The sequence below is a fragment of the Protopterus annectens genome, chromosome 10.part0 (assembly GCF_019279795.1).
Source record: "Protopterus annectens isolate FY-2018-M chromosome 10.part0, PAN1.0, whole genome shotgun sequence".
Lineage (NCBI taxonomy): Eukaryota > Metazoa > Chordata > Ceratodontiformes > Protopteridae > Protopterus > Protopterus annectens.
In genome coordinates, this window is record NC_056744.1 from 1,164,787,151 (window position 1) to 1,164,811,589 (window position 24,439).

General features: G+C 39.6%; 1 protein-coding gene across 2 annotated transcripts in view; it reads left to right on the forward strand.

Annotated features, from left to right (window-relative positions):
- The window catches only part of LOC122813535 (cytochrome b-c1 complex subunit 6, mitochondrial), a 159,737-nt gene that overhangs the window by 66,210 nt on the left and 69,088 nt on the right, over positions 1–24,439 (forward strand). For both annotated transcript variants that reach the window (XM_044085907.1, XM_044085908.1), the window contains one exon: positions 12,886–13,047. In XM_044085907.1, coding sequence (XP_043941842.1) covers positions 12,886–13,047 — 162 coding nt within the window. The remainder of the gene's footprint in view (positions 1–12,885; positions 13,048–24,439) is intronic.

Here is a 24,439-nt window from a genome sequence, read left to right on the forward strand (position 1 = left end):
GCTAAATTTATTGATGAAAAGGTCAAGCACGTTTTAGATGGACGGGCCTCAATAATTAGGGATTCATGGGATTTTCTCAGGAAAATCAAATATCAGTTTGATAAAAAACTGATTCTTGTTACTATAGATGTTTGTGATTTTATTTTCAGTAATACCTCATCAAATAGGGCTTGAGTGGTATTATGATTTTCTATGTAGTAATAGTACATTAGACCATCATACAATATTAACAATCCGAGCCTGTATGGAAATTGTACTAGAGAATAATTTCCTCACTTTTGAAGGGCACCTTTTTAAACAAAGGCAAGGTGTTGCAATGGGTGCTTGCTGTGTTCCAGTGTTTGCTAATATTGTATTGGCACAATAGGAAGATTTGTATGTGTTCAATTCTGAATTCAGGACTTCATGAGTACTGTATGGGCGGTATCTGGATGATATTGTCCTGTTAAGGAAGGGGAGTGAATATGACCTGAATAGGTTTTTCACTTTCATTAATGAAACTACTACTTTCTTAAGATTTACCATGAACAAAGATCTTGATTTAGTCAATTACGTGGATGTCACCATCACGAAAGATTATGAAAGAGAATGTTTCACTTCCTGACTGTATAGAAAACCAACTTATTCAACTTCTTTATTATACTTCATGAGCTGGCACCCATTGCACCAAAAGAAGGCACTGGTAAAAGGCCAATATGTAAGATTAGCCAGGATGGTGTCTGAACCTGATGATTTTAAAACTGAATACGACATTATGAAGGATATGTTAGAGAAGAGAGGGTACCCTGAGATGTTCATGAATGACATGGTTAAAAATAAAAGGACAAGTGGGCACTTTTTCCCCCTCTTAGCTAAGGAGAATTCTGATAGAATAGGTGATGAAAAGAATCGGGAGACAGTTTTGGACATGCAGTAACACTGACTTTTACATCCAATTTTTATGATATTAAGAACATTATCAACAAATATTGAAGACTATTCCATATGGACATTGATGTTAAAGAAAAAATAGGGGACAAACCTGTTGTGGTCTATAAGAAAGATACCTCGTTAAAAAGGACTATTAGAAAGGAAAAACAAGAATTTTGGGCAGCTAGGTGAGAGTTTCAAGTGTGGAAGGTGCCCCAATGTCTTTATATGTTGGAATCTGTGAGCATTAAAATCAAGAATTTTGGAAGTATAAAAACCGGGGAAAAAGCATTATTGTTACAGTAAAGGGGTGGTATATGTGGCACTATGTGACTCATGTGAGAGTTACTATGTGGGAAAAACAAAGAATGCTCTTGGATCAAGAATTTACCAACACCTTTATGATATTAAACAAAAACAATGAAAAAAATGCCCTTTACAAACATATTAGTCACCCTCAGCATGGGTTTAGATTTTTTGTTGTCGAAGCGGTTGATTTGGGGCCACGGGGGGGGGGGGCAGTAGAAGATTTTTTTGGAATTGAAGTGGCAAATAATACTAAATGCTTACCAGGCCCCAGGGTTAAATAACAAGATTTCCTTGTGCTCTTTAAGACTTAAATCTATGTTCATGTTATGAATTATACATGAATTTATAAATTTTATAGTTGGGATATTAATATGCATTAGTATCTTTATTAATGTTTTAACCATTTTAAATCTTTTGTCTGGTTTTAAATGTATATTTTAATAAATCTTGTATGCATTAATATTAATGACACCAAGAGGGGAAATGATGTAATGCATATTGTAGTGATTGGTTAAGGGGTATTATTTATACTTTGTTTTTTTTTTTGTTTTTTAAACAGGTCGTATTCTGAAGAAGTAATTTTACCTAACAAAAGCGCTAAATAAAAGATTGACTGAACTACATTGGTGTCATTGCTGCCTGGTGGAATGTTTGCCTTGGGATTACTAGTTTTTCAGTCAACTTTCTTTAAAATGGAAGAAAAAGCTAAATCTATGCAAACTGTAAAAGATTTCTTGCAAATGCAGCCACCCAGGTTCAGCAGGCACTGGCCTACTAAAATTGGTCCTTTCCTGTGTCCAACAGAGCCACTTAGGGCAAATCCAGGCGCTCAAAAGGCTCCAGGTACCAATCACAGGGTGCTTACAGATCAAAGCAATGGGGTGCCTCCACCTCCAAATTTGGAGGCAGCAAAGTACAACCCTATAGTAAGCAGTCTCAATGACTTTTCCTCTACCAGCACCAAGCACTTATCTTTTGGCAGCCTCCTTATGGGGAAGACTAGCACTTCATGCTCAAAATTGGCAGTTAATTACCCAGGACAAGTGGGTATTAAACATGGTATCCCAGGGGTACAGATTTCATTTCCATACTTTGCCATTTCCAAATGGATGGCCGGATCTGCCACAAAACCAGTGGGCGGAGGCCCAGAAACAAGTCATGTCCCTCATGGATATGGGGGCTATTCATCTGGTACCAGAAAAGGAAAAAGGTCAACGTTTTTATTCAAGACTCTTCCTGGTACCCAGAAAAGACCATTCTTGGCGTCCAATACTGGACTTATCAATTCTGAACACGTTCCTGGACATTCCAAAATTCAAGATGCTGACTCTACAGTAGCTGCTGCCTATGCTAGGCAGGAATGCTTAGTTAGTAACTCTAGACTTAAAAGAGGCATACCTGCATATCCCAGTAAGGGAATCATGCAGAAGATACCTCGGCTTCAAAGCAGGTTTTTTACATTACCAATTCTCTGCACTGCCCTTTGGCTTATCTACTGCTCCCAGGGTCTTTACAAAGTGCCTGACACCAGTTATTGCATTCTGCAGACAAAGAAGCATTTAAATTTATCCTTATCTGGACGATTGTCTCATTCAAACAGAGGACAAGGACACCCTTCTTCAACATCTGGTGTTTGTAAAAAGGCCTCTAGTATGCCTTGGGTACACCATAAACGAAAAGAAGTAACAACTGGTACCCTCTCAAATTACATTCCTGGGTGCAAGCTTGAATACAACTGCCCAGATGGCTTATCTCATGCCAGACAAACAAAGGCAACTGATAGCATACTTCAAACAAATGGCAACAAAAACCCAGTTATCTGCAAGACAAATTCTGCAGGCTTTGGGATTCATGACATCCTGCATTCTACTAATTCCATATGCGAGACTGCACATGAGGAAACTTCAGTGGTACCTAAAAAGTTTATGGAGTCAACATTATCACAGCCTGGAAACAATGATTCCTCTCATTCCCAGCCTACAACAGGAGTTTCTTTGGTGGGCAGAGACATGTCACCAAAACCAGGGACTGTCATTCACTCTACCCCCTGCCACCCAAACCATAACTACAGACTCATCAGATTATGCTTGGGGGGCCCACCTGGCAGGGAGATGCATTCAGGGCAAATGGAGCCCAAACCAAATGCATTTGCATATCAACCAGAAAGAGATGCTAGCTGTTCAGAATGCTCTGACAGCCTTCAAAGATTTACTTCATGCAGGATAACTACTGATAAAGACCAACAACACCACAGTTATGTGGTACATAACCAAGCAAGGGGGTACACATTCCTACCCCCTTTGCAGACTAGCCATGGCTTTGTGGAACACAGCCTTGACTTATCAAATACATCTTCAAGCTCAATTCTTGCCAGGAAAGCAAAATACTCTGGCAGACTACCTAAGCAGAAGTCTTATGGACCCACACGAATGTAAACTGGATCTACAAATCTTCAGCATGTTAACACAGAAATGGGGGATCCCAGACCTAGATCTATTTGTGTCTCCACAAAATTATCAGTTGGACAAATTTTGCACAAGAACTCCTCACAAAAGAGCATGGAAAGTGGATGCTCTATCCTTCAGCTGGAAAAACCTATAAGTCTATGCCTTTCCCCCTCTGCCTCTGCTTTCCAAGATCTTATTAAAAGTCAGACAGGAAAAACCAAAAGTGATCCTAATTGCTCCGGAGTGGCCTCGTCAGCACTGGCACCCACTTCTAAGGAAATATGTCTCACCTTCTTCCATGGTACTTGCCTCAGATACCTCATCTACTGTCTCAGCAGAACTATCAAATTCTGCACACTCTGCTCCATACTCTGAATCTTGCAGCATGGCTAATCAACTAATTATTCAAACAACACCTCTCAGTAAATCTGTGATGATGTCATTTTGGAGGCCAGAAGGCCTAGTACTAGAAAATCTTATGCTGATAAATGGAAGAGATTCTGTGCTTGGAGCCAAACACGAGGAATAGACAGCAAAAACCCAATATTCCTCAGATTTTACAATATTTGACTGAGATGCTTGACAAGGGCCTATCTTTTTCTTCAATAAAAATCCATTCCTCCGCCATCTCGGCTCATTGCAACAGTGAGCCTCCCCTCTTTTCTCATCCACTGCTTAAACGGTATCTTAGAGGGGCCAAAAATTTAAGGCCTCACGGAAAAGCACCAACTCCTGCATGGGATCTCAATTTTGTGCTGGAAAAACTCACCCTGCCTCCTTTTGAACCAGCAGCTACTGCGGATATAAAATTTCTATCTTGGAAAACATCTTTTCTTTTGGCAGTCACTTCAGCAAGAAGGGTTTCAGAACTACAAGCTCTCATGGCAGTGGAGCCTTTTATTGTATTTTACCCAGACAGGGTGTCCCTCAGGACCAATCCTAAGGTGGTATCCAGTGTGGCTCTTAACCAGATCATTCACCTGCCAACATTTTACCCAAATCCACAGAACAAGGGGGAGCGGATTCTGCATTCATTGGATGTACACAGACAACTAAGATTCTACTTAAATGGGACCAAATCTCTCAAAGTCCGAGCAACTACTGGTAGCATTTGCTGCAGGATCAGAGGGGAGGGCTATATCAAAGCAGACCATTTCTAAATGGATAAGACACTGTATTTGTTTCTGCTATTTACACCATGGTAAACCTGTGCCCAAGGGGATCGGATCACTTTCCACCAGGGCTGCTTCTACTTCAGCTTTTCTCTGAGGGGTCCCAATCAAAGACATTCTAGAAGCTGCTACTTGGAGCTCTGTTCATACCTTCACAAAGCATTTTAATTTACCTCTCTTCTCCAAATCCAGGGCAGGCTTTGCCACTGCAGTCCACAGGGCCTTATAGCCGCTCCTAATGCTGTTTAGTTCCATCCTGCCATCCATAGCTTTGGGATTCTACCCAAATGTAATGACTGCAACAGTGAAACACGAAGAACATAGTACAGTTGTGTACACTTACCATAAATGTAGATGTTGGAGTGTATTCACTGTTGCAGTCCGGGTTACCCACCCGCCATCCCCCTTGCTATACTTTTTCTCTTTCCTTCACTATACTCAAAAGCCTTTGGGGTTTTGCTCCCCATTTGGGGGCACCTGACACCTGGGGAAAGAAAATCTTGCGAACTGCTTGTGCTTCGGGCACCAATTGGCAAGAAAGACTGAATAAAATGGCGTCGGCTGCATGTTTTATACCACTGACGACCTGACGTCATGAAAGAGGAGACTGCAACCGACGCAGGACCCAAGATTTTGTTATTCAGGCCGACTAAGGGCAACCTGCCAGCAGATTACCCAAATGTAATGACTGCAACAGTGTGTACACTCTACATTTATGGTAAGTGTACAGAACTGTACTTTGTGTGTTAGGTTGGGTGGCGTTTTTGTTTTGTTTTTAGTTTGGCGAAGATTAGTTCTGCATTGGTTGCCCTGTCTTTATGTAGAATATTATACCTGTGAGCTAAGATTACACCTATCCTCCCTACCTGCACCATCGAGCACCCAAGCCACTTTTCAGAATGTTTTCCTAGACAGTAGTTAATATTTTATTCTTCTGTGTCAGTAGTGCATGTTGTCTTCCAGTTTTAATAGGCCGCTACACAGGAAGGCATGATGAACAAGGTGACAGCAGTGATGTTAAGATACCATAGGAGTTGGTGAAATTTTCTTTGAATTCCATTTTCTGTAAATAATATAAAGTTAGAAAGTAGTTTGGGATAGAGATTGACAAAAGTCAGTAGATTAACCCCTCTTTTTCTTTGCAAAACGAGGGGAACTGTACTTTGTGTGTTAGGTTGGAGGTTGGGTGGTGTTTTTGGTTGGTGGTGTGTTGTGTTGGTTTATTAATATAATGGCGCACTTGAGTAGATCACTAAAGGAGCATACATAACTACATAGCTGGATCTTGCTTTTGCAGCTTTTTTTTTTAAACGTTTTGGTTATAACTAGTACAGAGATAGCAGTGTCAAGTTTGGTACAGGAAATATGTTTTGTTAGATGAAAAGGGGGTTGCTAATGTGATTGCAACACTAAAGTACAAAAGTATATTGTTCATGGTTGGTTGCTGTACATAATGTTTTTTGTTTGTCTCGATATTTAATGAAACTGTCAGAACAGGGTATGAAGACTTCCTTGGTCCACAAGTACAGGACAAGAGGAGTACAGAAGAGGCCATTCTAGACAAACGGACGTTTTAAATGTTTTAAATTATAAATATTGTTTTAAAGGCAACAGTGTGTCAAAACTGAATACTAATGATGTGAATTTAACTTATGAAAATAATTTAAAAGTATTGGATGAGTTATTGTTTAAGTTAAAAACTTAGAACTTGAGAATGTATACTTTAATGAATGCCTGAATTTAAAGATTGTTCCCAAAGGTTTAAGGGTATGTAAATACCCTAACAAAGTTAAAATTGGAAGTGAGTTTCATTTTGAATTATTGGATATCTTTGATAACTGTGGTTTTGCAATTTTGAAAGCAATTATCAAGGAGAATGATAGGGAGATGCTTGGCCTAAGTAGAAAGATTGAAGAAGTGAATACTCTAATTACGAATGATATGTTATTTTCAGTGGAGGAAAGTAAAAAGAAATATTTTTCAACTTTACAAAGTATTGAGAAAAGTATTAATAGCATTTTTGAAAGAAAATGTAGGAAATTGGAAATGGATGTTAAGAAATATAAGGATAAGTCCCAGTATCCAAAACCTAGAAACCCTTATTTCCAGAAATATGAAGGTAGTTTTCAAAATGAAGAAATGGGGCAATTGGGAAGTGAGGACTTGGTTAATGAAGGAAACTGGGACAGTTATGAAGAATACCCCCCTTTGAGAAGGTCAGAAAGAATTAGGAATAATTATCAGAGACATCGCCAAAAGAATTTTCAAAAAAACTACTATTATGGGGGACAGAGGTTTGGGGACAACAGGAACAGGAATTAATAAGAAAACCAGTAAGTGGTTTAAATCGGGAAACCTCTATTAATGAAATTATAAAGGAAGGCCACGTGTGGATGAAAAGTGAATATAGTATTTATAAATACAGTGGCCTAGATATTAATGATACCCATTTTAATTTATTTACAAAGGGGTTGAAATTTGTTCCCAATAAGAAAGCTGATTTAAGGAAAGTAATTATTGATTTAAAACTCTTCCTTAGGAAGAAAAATGTGGACCTAATTTTTCATGGTGAAAAAACGGGTAGTACTAACACAGAAGTTTTGAGGAGAAAAAGTACTTTTAACCCCCCTTTGAACCCACAACTAAAAAATTTTGAAGTGTTGATGGAAAAGAAAATCAGGAATGAACTCTCGAAGAATTGGGTAGCCCCTAATTTGTCCAAAGATGAAACTGATTTGTTGTATACCCTATCAAATGACCCAGATATCAGGGTAATAAAACCTGATAAGGGTGGGGGGACAGTTATAATGGACCAGGTATTTTATGAAACTAAAATGATGGAAGTTTTGGAAAATGAGGACAGATATGAAAGGGCATCAATAAATGAAATTAACATTGGAAATAAGAAAATTTGGCTGGCTTTGAATGATTTGTTGCTTGAGGGTTCAATTGACTTAAATATGTTTAAATATTTAAATGTGGTCAAACCCAGAGTCCCTACTATTTTCGGGGTGCCTAAGGTGCACAAAGATGTAGACAATCCGCCAATGAGACCAATAGTGGCATCTGAAGGCTCTGTAACGGCACCTCTAGCTAAATGGCTGGATGAAAAATTAAAAGATGTGGTAAAGGAAGGGTCTGGTATAGTGAAGGACTCTTGGGATTTATTACAAAACCTCAACAAGGAAATCTTTGATAAAGATGTTATTTTTATAACTATGGATATAGTAGACCTTTTTTCTTCCATCCCCCATAAGGAAGGACTGCAATGGTTTGAGGAAGCTCTGGTAAATTTTGGAAAATTCAGTAATAATGATTTTTACTTGATTTTGACATTGATGGAACTAGTCTTAAGCAGCAATTATTTACATTATGAAGGGGAATTTTTCAAGCAAACAAAAGGGGTAGCAATGGGGGCAAGATGTGCCCCTATTTATACCAACATTATCCTTTCAGCTTAAGTATATATTGAATTCCCCCTATAAAATTTGTTGGAAGTTGTATAAACGGTTCCTTGACAATATGTGTTTTCTGTGGATAGGGACTGAGAAGGAATTTATGGCCTTTTATGAATACATTAGTCTTTCTGTAAATTTTTTGAAATTTACATATGTGATGGACAAAGTTTCTTTAAAATACCTGGATATCTTTATAGGAAAGGGAGATGACAACTTTTTCTCTAGAGTTTATAGAAAAGAGACTTATTCGAATTCATTTCTTGCATATAATAGTGCACATCCCCACCACCAAAAGAAGGGTATTATTAAAGGACAATATGTGAGGGGGAGCCGAATGACTTCAAGAGAAACAGATTTCCTTGATGAGTGTGATAAATTAAGGGGAATGTTCTTAGCCAGAGGGTACCCTTATAAATTAATAAAGGAAATAGAGGAAGAGGTAAAGATAGGAAGGGTTAATAAATTTAAACCGATTTTAGGTTTAATGAACTGGCAAACAGAACAACAGCAAAATGAACAATATGATGGTATTAGCAATTTTGTAATGGACTTTAGTGGAGAAGCCCAAAAAATCAGAAATATGATGGAAAAGGAATGGGCTAAATTTGGTGAAATCTCTGATTTGGATATTTTGTTTCTTCCCCTTTAAAATGTACATACAGAAAAGGTAAAAGCCTTAAAAATTTTTTTGAAAGTAAAGGGAATAATGGCAATATTAAAGAGGGAAGAGTTGGCACTTTTAAATGCGGTAGGTGTAATCAGTGTGCCCATGTTGTACCTAGGGGTACTATCTACATAAAGAGTAGGGATATGCTGATCCAAAGCAAACATTTTGCGAATTGTCAAACTAGTGGCATTGTTTACTTAGCTTTGTGTAAAATGTGCGAAGCATTTTATGTAGGAAAATCTGAGAGAAAGCTAAGGAATAGAGTCTATGAGCACTATTATGACATTAAGAATCAGTGTGTCAATAATGCTCTATATAGACATAAAGTGAACTGCGAGCAAGCCTCTTTCACTTTTTTTGTATTAGAAGTAGTTGGCAGGGATGTAAGAGGTGGTCCCTGGGAAACATCAATTGAATATAAGGAACTTTTATGGCAAATATATTTAGAGGCCAATAAATTCCCTGGGCTGAATGACAGCCTATCTATTGCCCCAGTTCTAAAAATGAGAGCGGCTAAGCTCTGATTATTTTATTATTTTTCAACTACCATCAGTTTGTACATTATTATCATTTTTATAATATGTATTATGCGTCATGGATTGCAATTTTGTATTTCAAAAGGAGGAAGATGATTTTATTCATTCATTTATGTATATATGTACTGTTCAGGCTAGTAAGGTTCTTTTAGTTTTTAAAAAAAGTTTTTCCATTTTAGCCAGTAGATGGCACTGTTAGATTAGGAAATATGTATTTGATTTATTTAAATAATTTTAATCAAAGTATTTTTAAGCTTAGTAAATAAAATAATGTTTTTAAGTATTTAAAGAATATGTATTAAATCGTTAGAAGTGTTTTATAATGAAATGTATGTTTTTTAAACCGTTTCTAGTGAACAAGTAATTTCCCAATAGAGTGTGGGTAGACAAGCTTTTTACCTAAGCTCTTTCAATTGATTAGTTGTATCAATGATTGCTTAATTACCTAATTATGGTGACTAGTGAATGTATTTATAGTGAACAGAAAGTTCAGTATTCATTCAGTCACATCCGAGGAAGTGATCTAAACGAAAACGCAGTATCTTGGCTTGTACCTGGTTGCAGTGTTGCTGTGGTGCTGTGGAATATTAAATAATTAGAAAAGAAGACATTGGTGCCTTATTTCCCCTACAAATGTTTTTGGCTGGTGAAGCATACATAACTACATAGTTGGATCTTGCTTTTGCAGCTTTTTTTTAAACGTTTTGATTATAACTAGTACAGAGATAGCAGTGTCAAGTTTGGTACAGGAAATATATTTTGTTAGATGAAAAGGGGGGTGCTAATGTGATTGCAACACTAAAGTACAAAAGTATATTGTTCATGGTTGGTTGCTGTACATAATGTTTTTTGTTTGTCTCGATATTTAATGAAACTGTCAGAACAGGGTATGAAGACTTCCTTGGTCCACAAGTACAGGTCAAGAGGAGTACAGAAGAGGCCATTTTAGACTTCTTTTTGGCAGATTGGATAATGGTTGTCAACATTATTAGGCAAACTTGTGCTTCAGCAAGTGACAGTCAAGATCACATACAGGTGTGGTCAGCAACTTTGCTTGACTTCTTCCTCGTATGGAAAGGGCATTGGGGTTGAAGCAGATACTACAAAGCTCCCCAGTGAGCCGGTCAACACACACACACCACAGTCTGCTGCAAGCAGTGAACTGAGAAGGCTGTAAGGTCAAGACGAAGACCCGGAATTTGTAAAAGCATAAAGAGTTCAGAAAAATACTTGGGGCTCTTGTAGCTTTGCAGAACATGGGAAGTGTAGGGTTGAAGTAGAATGACATCTCAACACAGCATGTTTGATGACTATAGAACAGATATATGGCCAAGCCAGGTATGGAAATAGAGTATACAAGAAAAGCTGGTGGAGGAATGCAGGACTCAAGGAAGTTATCCAAAGAAAGTTGTGCAGGAAAAAAGGGGAGCTAGAAAAAACTGACCAAGCGAAGAAGAAATACTGGTTGGCACTCAGATTCTGAGAGGGCAGTTAAATTAATAAAGAACAAGGCATTAGCTATGGTGTTCGGGCTTGGTGACTCTGCAAGTGATGCACAGAAATTGTATCCGGTTGCAACGCATGGACAAAGATAATGACTTTTCAGAGATCATTCATTAGGGATGCCAGCAACAGCCTGCTCACAGGTCCACAGGACATCAGAGGCAGATGAAAGGAGTGCTTCCAGTAGCCTCTGAATGAGGAAAATCAGCAGAAGCTGTAATGTTGCCTGCACAGCCTATGATTAAAGAGGATAAAGAGCCCACCCTAGAAGAAATAAAACGGCACTAAGGAAAGTTTAAGATGGGAAAAGCAGCAGGCACAGATGAAGGCATGCAGATGTAATCAAGATGTTGGGTCTGTTAGGGGTGAAATAGCTTTTGGGGTACTCACAGCAGTAGGAAGAGAAATGAGGATCCCAAATGACTGTGGGAATAAGTATCCTAGTGCCAGTGTAGAAGAACAAAAGGGGAAATTCACAGTTTAGAATAAGGTATCAAACTCTTTCACACAGCGTGAGGGTAATGGATAACTTTCTACTTTTCTGTATATCCTTTTAAGATGGGTGGTTTGTATTCAAGTCAGGATGTAGCACGAGCGGTTTGGATTCAAGTCAGGATGCAGCACAACAGACCTGATGTTTGCAATGATACAGATAGTGGAGAGGAAGCTATGAGTGACTGTCTGTTTGTTGATTTAGTGAAAGCTGATTAGGGTAGTCCTGCAATCTTCATAGTCCTGGAAACGTAGCCTGCACTAATTCTACCCATTTGCAATGACAAGGTATGAACAGTAAACTTACTCGTGGGGGGGGGGGGTGCAGTGGGAGTAGGTGTGCTTTATGGTTAAAGCTCTGAGCCCACTGCTGTTCATACTGATAATTTTTTTTTATTAGCAAATGGGTCAGAGGGGATATATCAGAAGTTCCCATATGCAGGCATTGTGGTAAAAGTTCCCATATGCAGGCAGTGTGGTATTACTTGCAGACTCTGAACAGGAACTTCAGTTTTACATTCCATTCCTTTTTATCATTTTGCTGAAGGTGCATGCGATGAAACTGGATTGAAAGAGTACAGAAAGTTGTCGTGTCAGCAAATGGGGGAATCTGAGAAAGATGAAAGTTTGTGATTAAGGGCAAATAGTCCAGATTATCAGCTTCAGGTTTCTTGTATCTGGTGGTTGAGTAGAGGGGAAGTCTGAATAAGGAAGCCAGAGCTAGAATCTGAATGACTGCAGTCCAGTTGACACAGATTGATAAGGATAGCGAGTGAGAAGAAAGCCAAAGAAGCTGAAAAGTAAAGTGGATAAGATGGTGTGACCAGAACTTAATTATTGCACAATCTTTGGTAAGAGAAGCTGAGGAAGCTGACTGTATTGGAAATTTCAAGTGCCTGAGATGGGTGGTAGGATGTGCGCTGCAGGACAAAGAAATTATGATGTCAGAGCAGAAGCCATAGTAGCTCCAGTTGCAGAGAAGGTCAAAGAACAGATTACGGTGGTTCGGGCACTTGTGCAGGACAGCAGAAGATAAGTTTGAAGAGGATTTGGGGAAACTGGAAGAGGTCAAGTTGAAACCTCCAGCAAAAAGGTGCTTCTCTGTTTCATGAGAGAAGACCAACAGTCAATGCATAACTACCAAATGGAGAGTGGCACTGAACTGAGAGGTGGGCCAGAGCATGCAGCGCTCCAATACCAGGTAGAAATTGGGGGGGGGGTTAATTTAAATGTTTCTGTTTTAAGTTGAACAAAAGCACTCAAAAGGAGAATCTGCTGTGTGGTTTGTATGCAGTATGTGTGTTTTTTGCTTTTTGGATTATTATAATAGAATTGCTGCTGTTTTGGTGCTATCATTGTCTGCCATTTTAATTATTTTCCTTAACCTTTCAGGACCCCTTAACAACAGTAAGGGAACAGTGTGAACAAATAGAGAAATGTGTGAAAGCACGAGCTGAATTAGAACTGTGTGAAGCCAGAGTATCATCTCGATCACATACTGAAGAGGAATGTACACAAGAACTATTTGATTTCCTTCATGCCAGGGACCACTGTGTAAGTATTTTGGATGTTTTGGATCTTTTACTGTTTGTGTAACTGAATGACCTGCTGCTAAATTCTGGTTCTGCAGAGACTGCTCAGTTGTTTTCAGAGGCTCTATAAGTAGCTAGTGACTTTACTGAATTTCTGTGGTAATATTTGTGTTTAAACTGAACCTTTACCTAGAGAAAGTGTATAATCAGAGCTCCTCCTTGCTGCATGTGTTTTTTCATGTTTAAATTGCACACACACATTGAAGAAGTGCTTTTATGACTTGAATAACTTTGGCTAGCTATACCTGAAGTGCTTTTACTGGCAATTTTCCAGTTGTGCAATTGTGAATAATTGATTTAGTTTTTCTGGTATATCTGTAAAATCTGGCAAGTGTTTATTTACTGCATTGCTCTCTTGCTTAGGTTTCTTAGCTATAAATCTTAGTTCATTCTGAAGTATGCTACTTTACCCCACCAAACCTTTCTGAATGCATTATTATCATAACTGCCTGTTGCCTTCATGCTTACCCTAGAATTTCTGCTTTTCTCATTTCCTAGTTGAACTCTACAGTTCCCTACAAAACGGTGTCTACAGGACTGCAATCTGTTTCTCTCAACATTTAAACAGAGTAGGTTACATACAAACAGCATTTGTTAAGCTTTCACTTACAGTGCTTTGTAATTAAGCAGGTCACCATATTGGTCAGCCATAGGGCTCTTTGTTTCTACTTGAGTGGTTGCCTCCTTCCCCTGTAACTGAAGTAAATTGACTCTTACATTAAGAGCTGTACTACTTAACTTTATAGCTTTAGGACACCTTAGGAAACCTTGTAAACTGCAATAGCCCTGCTACGTTCGCCCTCGCTTCGGCTCCTTCGCCCTCCCTGCCCCCAATTCCCTCCCGCCCCCAGTACCTCTAAATTTATAGTACTATAGCCACTCCCCCACTTTCTAGATCATATCTGCTTTCATCTGGGATAATTCCACCCACCCCCATTCTACTACCTACATTTTAATAGCACCTATTAGCTTTCATCTGGCATTCTCCCATCCAGTACCTTTACCTCACCACTCAATCTTCTGGTGTTGCATCACCAGGTAAAACAGTTCCTTAACTCACTAGCTGAATCACATATAATGATATACTCCTCTTTACTACCTCTCTTGTTCACGCCATACCTCCTTACCTTGTATGAAAACCAGTTTCTCACGGGATTTCAGGTCCCAAAAGGCCATACTATCACCCCAGTTGTAAATCCTTCCACCTTCAACCATACTTACAGCACCAGATCCTATCCAACATCTTGTTCAGTCTATCAACATCTCAACCCCAGGCACATTAGCTCTAGATCCAAACACTGCCACAAACTAATAAACAAATTCCTGAAGTTCATCACCAAGTATAGACTCAACCTAATACTTGGTGGTGATATTCACCCCAACCCTGGCCCACTCACTTCAGATACACATACCCCCTCTACTTATAATCTAAGCTACAAACCTACAATTAATAGGCCAACTATAACTCTCCTAGTCTTGTCATCTCAATATTAGAAGCATTAATAACAAGGTACATGAATTGCATGCACTTCTGGATGTCCACTCCCCTTAGATTATCTGTTTATCTGAAACCTGGTTAAAACCTAACACTAAAGACAATGAAGTGTTACCACCTGGATACAACATACACAGGCTGGATCGTGCTTCGAGGAAGGGGGGTGGGGTAGCTGTACTCTATAAATCTGAGTTGAATGTCACCATAGATGTAATACAACCTCCTCAGATTAATAACTCAGAGGTTCTTGCCACCAAATTGCAACTTACAGATGATATTAATGCATTTATTTTTATGTACATTCCCCCAGGTAACAATATATCTACATTTGAAGATATCCTGCACCGGCTGTCATGTCACTACCCCCAAGAAACCCTACTAATTGGAGTCTTTAACATAGACTGGGGCACCTGTTCCTCAGAATCCCCAACCACCCATAGTAACCTGCATGCATTTGTACAAATCATATCCACCCCTACCAGGATAGGTAAACCCAACCAAAAAAAGTATACTTGACTGGGTGCTCATAAACAGTCACCCCCAACTGTACACCTCTGGTACCCTTCTTAATGACCTAAGCGATCACCTTCTCACATGTGTAATTAAGCACAAAACCATTAATTCCCAACAACCCTTACTCAGAAAGGTTAGAAACAATAAAAACTTTGACCCTGCCAAATTCCAACAAGAACTAAACTCATGTAATTGGTCTATTCTAAAACCCCTCCCCTTAGATGAAGCAGTAGCATACTTTAACAACAAATTCCTTGAGATCCTTGATTTGCATGCATCTGTTCGTTCAAAGAGAACCAAGGCAAAAACTGCACCGTGGCTTTCTATAGAGTCTAAACTCAAAATTACCCTTGGAAACAAAGCATGGGCTTTATGGCGTTCTTCTAAAGACCCTCAAGATCACATTAAATACAGGCAATCCAGGAACGAAACCAAAAAATCAATTTTAAAAGACAAAAAACAGTACTACTGTAATTTACAGACAGTAAATCAAAATAACCCTCAGAAGTTTTGGGCAGGTTTAAATAATCTACTATATCCTGGACAAACTTCAACGCCAATCCCTGCTACTACTATTGATAAAACTCCTGAAGATGTTTCTGATAGTTTTAACAGATTCTTTACTGAGACAGTTCAAGCCCTAGCTAGCCAACTACCTCCTAGCTCCCCTGGTCCTGAAAGTAGCACCCCTAGAAACCTACTTGCGTTCAGTTTCCAACCAGTCGCCACTTCACTTATACGTACCTTGATCAAAAAATTAAAACCCACTACACTTTCTGCTGATCAACTCCCTGCCGAGTACCTACAAAAATCAGCTGATGCTATTGCTTACCCCGTCTCAATACTAATCAATCGAACCATAGTAGAAGCTAAAATTCCCACCATCTGGAAAATATCGTATGTAATCCCACTTCACAAAGGAGGCAGCTCTACTGAATTCTCCAATTATAGGCCAATAGCTATACTCTCTCCACTTGCAAAGATTATGGAAAAATATATTCATAGACGACTCATGCACAACCTAATCCAAAATCGCCTTATGGCAGACACTCAGCATGGCTTCCGTCCTCATCACAGCACTACTTTAGCCCTCCTAGCCTTTACTAACACCCCTCAGCCCTCTTTTTGAATCTTTCCAAGGCATTCGATATGGTTGATCACCAACTTTTAATCCACACCCTGCAAGCATTCTGTCTAGATACTGGAGCCCTCCAGTGGTTTCAATCCTACCTGAATGGTCGACAGCAGGCTGTCCTCTGGCAGAACAAACTCTCTAACCTTCTACCTAACACCCTTGGAGTACCACAAGGCTCTATACTAGGTCCCTTGCTGTTTTCCATCTTCATTAACTACCTTTATACTGTCATCCCAAAAGTCAGCTGTATCCAATATGCTGATGACTCTACTCTGATTTGCTCAGCCACATCTCCAGTAGAGTTATGGTCAGCTACCCAGACCACCTTTAATACAATAGAAAACTGGCTTTCTGAACATCGTCTGATCCTAAATCCCCAAAAAACTAAGTTGCTGTTATTTTCACCAACACGTAGATCTACTGCTTTCACCTTTACCATAAAATCAAATGATGGCACAATAATCTCCCCTGACCCATCTACAAAACTATTAGGTGTATGTCAAATTTTAGATTATTGTCTATGATGACATGTTAACCAAACTATCAAAACCATCAATAAAAAACTAGGGTCACTTTACAGAATAAAAGCCTTCCTAACTCCTCCAGCTAAAATTGCCATAGCTCGCTCTCACCTTCTTTCAACCCTTCTGTATGCTTCCCCTCTACTCTCAAATTTAAACAAGACTGTCCTTAACAAACTCTCAATTTGCTACAACCACGTTGCCAGGTTTGCCACTGGGCTGCCTTTTAGGACACATCATTGCATCCGTCTAAATTACCTTGGTTGGCTTGAACTACCCAGCCTAATCTAGTATAACCAACTGATTATGGCCTATAAAATCCTCTATAAATACGGACAATACTCCTGCACTTAAAAATATTATCACCCCCTATAACAATTCTAGACTGCTTCGATCCTCTAACAAACTACTAATTCAGACTAGCAAAATTAATAACACAGCCGGTGATTCTCTCTTTGCAAACTCTGTAAGTAGATCCTGGAACTCTCTTCCAGCTGATATTACCTTACTTTCCACCTTGGGTCAATTTTAAAACTAGACTCTAACAACATTTGTCACTTAACTGGCTATGTCAATGTATCAAGCCTGGCTAACTCTCTAGAATGTGTAAAAACCTGTTAACCAGTTTACTGTGTAATTTAATTTAATCCTGACTTGTGCTCAGGATTAACTGTAACCTGTGGAACTTGTTTAACTTGCTTACTTTTGTAATCTCTGTAAATAGTCTGTTTGTAATATGTAATGCTGGTATTATGTAATGCTGTATCTGCTTACCCTTGGAGCTTTTCTCCCCGGGCCTCCACTGAAAATGGACATGCATCCAGTCGGACTATCCTGGTCAACAAATGTAAAATAAATAAATAAAAATAAATAAAGTGCCCCATTGGTGTTATGATGGGGTTGTTTTTGTCTGTCCTTCGTTTTCAGTTAGTAATAATCCCACCTCAGATAAATCTCATTGGCTGTGATACTTACAGTGGTTATGTACACCAGCAAGATTTGAGCAAGCCTTGCCATTCTTTTTTCTCCTGTGGTAATGAATTGATTTGTATGTGGATGCAGTGTTTAACAAAAATGAACCCTTTTAATTCTTGGTGTGCAAATCTGTGGTTAGAGAGTCATCAGACCTCAAGCCAAACGATTTTTTTTTTCACGATGAACTGAATTGTCAGTTTCATCTACTAGTGTGACACAGTGGAACCTTTGGGATGGTTTCATAAAGTATATGTCCATTTAAAAGTTAATGCAGCTAAAATTTGTATGGGGGAACGAAAGAAAGACTTTCTAGTTGAGAACTAAACTTGGATTTCACAAGAATGCCAGTGTGGTGTCTAGATTATTAGCTTTTGTTTTCATGACTGTGGACTACCCGCAGTAGTGGTGCTGCGGTAGCGTTGTCACCTCACAGTAAGACGCTGTCCGGTTCGATTCTCAGCTAGAGCGTCTTCTGCGTGGAGACATGTGTGAATGGGCGTACCTTCGTTGAAGGCTGTGCATCAGGGCTGGTAACTCGGCACGTAAAAATCAACTACCAATCATTAGCGGACCGGAGTTCCGCTGTGGCGACCCCTAACCGGGAAAAGCCGAAAGACGCAACAGCAACTGTGGACTCTGGATTGCATACGGTTTGTGTGCGTCTCATCAGTGCTACAACACATTCTCCCAGTACTGCTTTCAGAAGGAAAAGTTTTGTTGGTAAAATACATTACTGGCAGCTTTGTGAGACAGTGACGTGTAGCACTTTGCCTTTAAACAGTGTCCATTTCCCATATTTATCACTTCCATGCCATGATCACTTGGCCAGACCATACCAACTGTTGTCTTGTCAGTTGAGGGTTGGATAAAGATTGTTTTAACCAATTTATATTCCACATAAAACTGCTATTTTGGAGCTTAAACAATTTTTGGGAGAAATCCGCTTTCAGCAGGGAATATTCCTTGTAAGTGGGGACTGGAATTAGATTTGCAACAATGAGGATGTATCTGGGTAGCTAAGAAGGGAAAATACAAAAGGCATGAATTCAGTAGCAGGAACTTTGAGAGAATTTATATATTGTTTCCCAAGTTACAATTACTGGAATAGACTTGACTGAAATTATTTCACAGGAACATGTCCATTTCATTGAGAACTTTAATGCACATCCGATAACTATTTCGGATCCTACACCATTACACTGCATTTTTACCTTGGTAATTATTGAAATAAAGATGAGAGACTGTTGCTTCCCCACCTACTTCTTAGAGAGAAATTTAAAGAATGGGTAGTGGAAAGTATCCTGGAATTTAGATAATCTAGAAAGTTCTCCAGATGTAGCTAGTCAGTGGGATAAAATGAAAGTGGGGTTTAAAAATAGGGTAGAAATAAAAGAAATCTGGTTAAGAAGTAATAAAAAAAATTAGTGTGTGTGACAAAAGATTGAAGTATTATAAAATCAAGGGAGTATCTCAAAACAACAGGAGGCACAAATGCAGTGTGCTTAAGAGAAAATCGGGGAGTACCTGGATAATACGAACATTGCTGTTAAGTAGCTGTGTATAGCTGACTTTGGAGCACACACATTTTTTTAGGTACAATGATGTAAGTAACAGAAAAAAAGGGCTGTTGCCTAACTTGAGGAGCCTATGACCAGAAAAATAACCAGAGATCCTTTAGGGGTGTTTTTGGAAATTTTTATGAAAATTTTATATAAATCAGAAGTGGGGAAAATAAAGACGTACAAATGGAAATATTTATAGAAGACTTAAACATGCCAAGGTTAGAGGTAGATGACATTCAGCAACCAACAGTTAAGATAGGGGGAGATGAGATTAAAATGGTGACGTGCAACCAGTCTAAAGAAAGTCTCCAGGAGTAAATGTTCATGTGGAAGTTTGGATGCTAGGGGGGAAGAAAGTGATAAAATCTGGTATTTTAAAAGGGGAGGGGGACATAAACCATTCTGGAAAACCAAGGTGGCTCTAATACCTAAAGACTGTGATGGGGAAGAAAGAGGTAACTAAGAACCTGTGTTGCAATTGTAATGAGTTGGCAGACTTTAAAAATTCCCTGCAGTTGGGAATAATGGATGAGCAAATGAGTGTAACTAAGGAAATTATTTTTTTTTCTTTGTGTGTTTTTTTTTTTTTTTTTTAGTTCGGATACAGGATCGGAATTGTTTACAACATAGGAAGACCTAAGTTTAATTCTGAAGGCTGCCAAAAACCCAATTACTATAAAATGGAAATTAAAATCTAAACCAACTATACTTGATGTGGTTAATATTGCAATAGAGTTACAAAAACTGGAAGTGGGAACTTTAGAAAAGGGTGGGAGTAAATTACATAAAAAAATTGAATTTGTGGGAACAACGCATGCAGAAAAATGTTTTGGAGGAGGAAGGAGCTTTAAGAAGGTAGGAATTTCCGCAATACTGCCTAGACAATGTATAGGCCTTCTTTAGCTATGTTAGAAACCTAGGAGGAAACTCCCAGATATGCTCAGAATTAGTTCAAAATGATGTGAAGATTACTGAACCTACACACATTGCCAACATACTGGCTGACAGGTTCAGTGCAAACTTCTCTCCCCCCTCCCCCCCAAAAGGAGAGATATCTATACCAGAGGATTGTAGCCCCCAAACATCTCCAACGCCCAGGTGAGAACTGCTCTCTCCAAAGCAAAAAACACAGCATCCATGGGACCGGATGGTGTCCCCAGCTGTGTGCTCCACGAACTCAATGAGGAATTAAACCCGCAGTTAGGACAGCTGTTTAATCTTAGCCTCACCTCAGGATACGTACCCAAGGAGTGGCGACGCGACTGTGGTCCCACTTCACAAGGGCGGTGCCTCCACCGACCCTGGAAATTACCGTCCCATTAGCTTGACAAGCCTTATCTGCAAAGCCATGGGGAGGATCATAATGGAACTCATAAATAAAGACATAGGGAACTTGCAGACTTTGGATCCAACCCAGTTTGGCTTTGTCAAAGGCAGATCATGCCTTTTAAACTTGGTTGATTTTTTCGAGACAGTCACCAAGGCCATTGATGAGGGAAAGGCAGTCCATACAGCCTATCTTGACCTGGCAAAGGCCTTCGACACAATACCCCACTCAGGTATCATCGAAAAACTCATCAGCTTGAATGTAAACCCATACATCACAAGATGGGTTGCAAACTGGCTTAGTGACAGAACCCACAGGGTCAGAGTTGCTGGAGCCATGTCAGACTCAAAGCCTGTCACAAGTGGTGTCCCACAGGGCTCAGTCCTGGGTCCACTCTTGTTCGGCATCTACTTTTCTGAAGTACAAGCAAACACAGGAGGGTTATGGCTGACAAAGTTTGGAGATGACTGCAAACTGGGCGCCATAGTCGAAAACACATCTGACACAGATATCCTTCAGAAGGGCCTCACAGAAACGGATAACTGGTGCCAGAGCCATGGCCTAAAGTTAAATGCCAAGAAATGCATAGTCATACCCTTCGGGAAAAACAAGGTTACCCCTAGCTACCATATAGGTGGCAATCCACTGAGCACAGAAGAAGTCATCAGGGATCTGGGGACCCAGGTTGATAGTAGCCTTTCGTTTGACACTCATGTTGCTAAAGTGGTTAGGAAAACCTTCTACATTGCCCACCTGATCATGAAGGGATTCACATCTAGATCAAGGGAGGTCATCGTCCCCCTGTACTCATCACTCATTAGACCTATGATTGAGTACAATGCCCCATTCGGAATGTATCTGACCCGACACCTGCAGCAGCTGGAAAGGCCCCAAAAGTTCCTCACCAAAAGGATAAAGGGTCTCAAAAATATGTCTTATGCTGCCCGACTGAAAGAACTCCAGCTCTATTCAGTCTCATACCGCTTGCTCAGAGGTGACCTCTGCCTGACATACAAGGCCATGTCAAACCCTGATTTGATGAATATGCTTCACCTCAAAAAATCTAGATCCCTCAGAACCACAAGGGCGGGAGACTTAAACCTTGACACGGTTATTAATAGAACGTGCTGGAGGGACAGATTCATCACCCAGAGACTCCCTATGCTGTGGAACAAAATCCCGGTACATGTGAGGCAGAGCACCTAGCTGGCCTTGTTCAAGAGGAATCTTGACCAATGGATGGGGGATCGCAGATATACCCCAGGGATTACTTCAGTGTCACTGCTTGACAGAGGCACAGCAAAATAATAGGCATAGTTTTATTCAAACTAAAGGGGTGGCGAAAGCCAAATAACTATGGGCTAGGCTTATAAATGCCCTTGGGCAGATAGCCTAGTATGAACCTATGAACCTATGTGATGTTTAATGTTTGTAAATGTGAACGTGTTAATATTGTTTGGTTAGTTTGCGTCTCAAAATATGTTTAAAAACAGTTTTAGCCAGCTAAGTAAATGGGGGGGGGTGGCTGTGTGGATTTTTCTCAAACATTCATGCCCTTGTTTTTAACTGTAACTAGTTATGGGGCTGTTCCCTTCCTTTTTTACTTTGCAGTAGCAGTGAGAGCTATGTCCCACTACTTCAGCAAAATTCTCTTCATGGTTGCAGAGTAGTAAGCTTTCACACATTGTTGCATAGCATAGTTTTCAGAGTAGAAAGCTTTCACAGTTTTAAATGCACCAGAGACCTTTTCTGATGGTTGTTGTTTTTAATTAAGGAGTGATAAAACGAAGATGCTGCTTTGCACATCCAAAGAGTAGGTTTGCCACACTTACAAGTAATCTGCCTGTCTATAATTTAATTTTTTTCTGTGCAGTAGGCCCTAACGTATGGGTTTTCTCAACTTCTGAAGACTAGTGTGGCATTTTCATTAGGAGTCCCATTTCCCTTTATAGTACTGGATCCTCCCAGTCATTGGTTTCCTGCTTGCTTGGTGTTTAACTGGCTAGCAGGCTAACACTTAGTTAATTTTTTCTTGCTACTTGAAGCCATTAGCCAGTGTTGGTCGAGGAATTGTGTGATATGTTTTTTTCCTGAGTTTCTTAAGCAGCATTAAATATTAGACACTTTTCCTACCTGTATTCGAAAGCCTTGTAGCTCCACTTTAATGTAATTGTCCCTGAAGACTTTCATCCCTGTGTAATGATTTGGTGAAGAGCGTATTTGCTGCTGTCATTTTGCTGAATGCAGCATCCACAAGATTTAGGAATCAGAGGCCCTTGCAAACCTTTGCTGTGCAGCATAGACTAGCTGGCTAAAATGCTGGAAAAAAACACAATGCTTAGAACACTTTCTATTTAATTATCTTTTGTTGTTGAAGCTGCCAGTTTAGAGCAGACTTTGTCAGAGCTGGTTACACAGAAATTTGCATTAAAGCAGTAATACAAGCAAAGATGTAAAAAATGTTGTAGCAAGAATGACAGTAGGCTGCTAATCTCGCATTAGGAGAGCTACTGTTTTGTATGACATGATGAATCTTCTAGAAAAACTAGTCAAAACGGTGCAGTTTTAATAGTTTTCAATTTGTGTACATCAGGAGGAGGAGGCTAGGAGAGGAAGGATTTTTGGAAGTAATAAATGAAAAGGGGAAGGTGCAAGTGTGGTGAGGTTGGGACAGGGAGGAAGCTGAAAATTGTGACAATGTCTAGAGGAGTGAATTGTGTTCTAAGGGTTTACTATTGTATACTTGAAACTGCATTCGTAGACCAGCCCCAAAGTCGAGCCAATACATAGAAAATTGCAACAGCGAACAAGCAGGAAACTCGAAACTGAGTACGACCCCCCCCCCCCCGTAGTTTGATGTATTCGACATAGCAGGAGGTGACATCAGTCACCCAAGCTGTACAGTGACACGAGTCAGTGGCACATAGATCTTAACTATTTTGCACCCCACACCCCTTGCAAATTACATACAACTCCAAGATGTCACTACAGTGAGGAAATGGGTTAATTCCCTGTTCATCACTGAACCGCAATCTCCACTCAAAACTCAAAGCTCAAATACTCGAACTATACTCTCATTCTTCTACAAAAACTATACTACTCATTGGATGTAGTGTAGTTGATGTATTTGTGTTTGGGAAACTGCCTATTGGAAAACTGCAAGTCAACATTGTCACTGTCTATCATCTGCAGTTTGCAAATTTTTATTTGCAAGTGGAGGGGCTATATGAAAAAGAGATTTGTTTGGGGGTGGTAGTAAATTGTATTTGTTACTTAGAGTAGTTGAGGCATGATAGGAGGAATGGACTGTTTTGTTGACTAGGTTCCAAAATGTACTTTGTTTTTTATAGCTTGTGAGTTAGCCTTGTGTTTTCTGTTGGCTTTCTTAGCTAAGTTGAATAAGCAGAATGTAGTGGTCTCGTCTTTCTTTGGTCAGACTTTTCAGGTCTTGGAGCATCTGTAAGTTTTTTTTTTTTTTTTTGTGTAGTGACGCAATTTCCTTTAACCAGCTCCCCTTGGGTCTGGTCTATTCCCTGGTCTTGGACTGAAAATGCAGCTTAAAGTTTTTGGGAAGTGGAAGTTAAGGTAGAGTGTCATGTTTTAAGCCATGATTCTGTTATGGCCGGAATGTATGTTTGCCGTTTGCCTTATTGAAAGAGTGGAGTTTTACTTCAGATGCTGCCTGCAGTATTACTTCCTCCTTTGACTCTCACCATGTGAGACTGATGTGCTTGAGCAGCTCAGAAAGCAAACAAAAAAACAGCTTTATCTGCAAAAGAGCTGTATCTTAAGAAGACAAAACAACATTCTTTTTAGCCTGTAACTG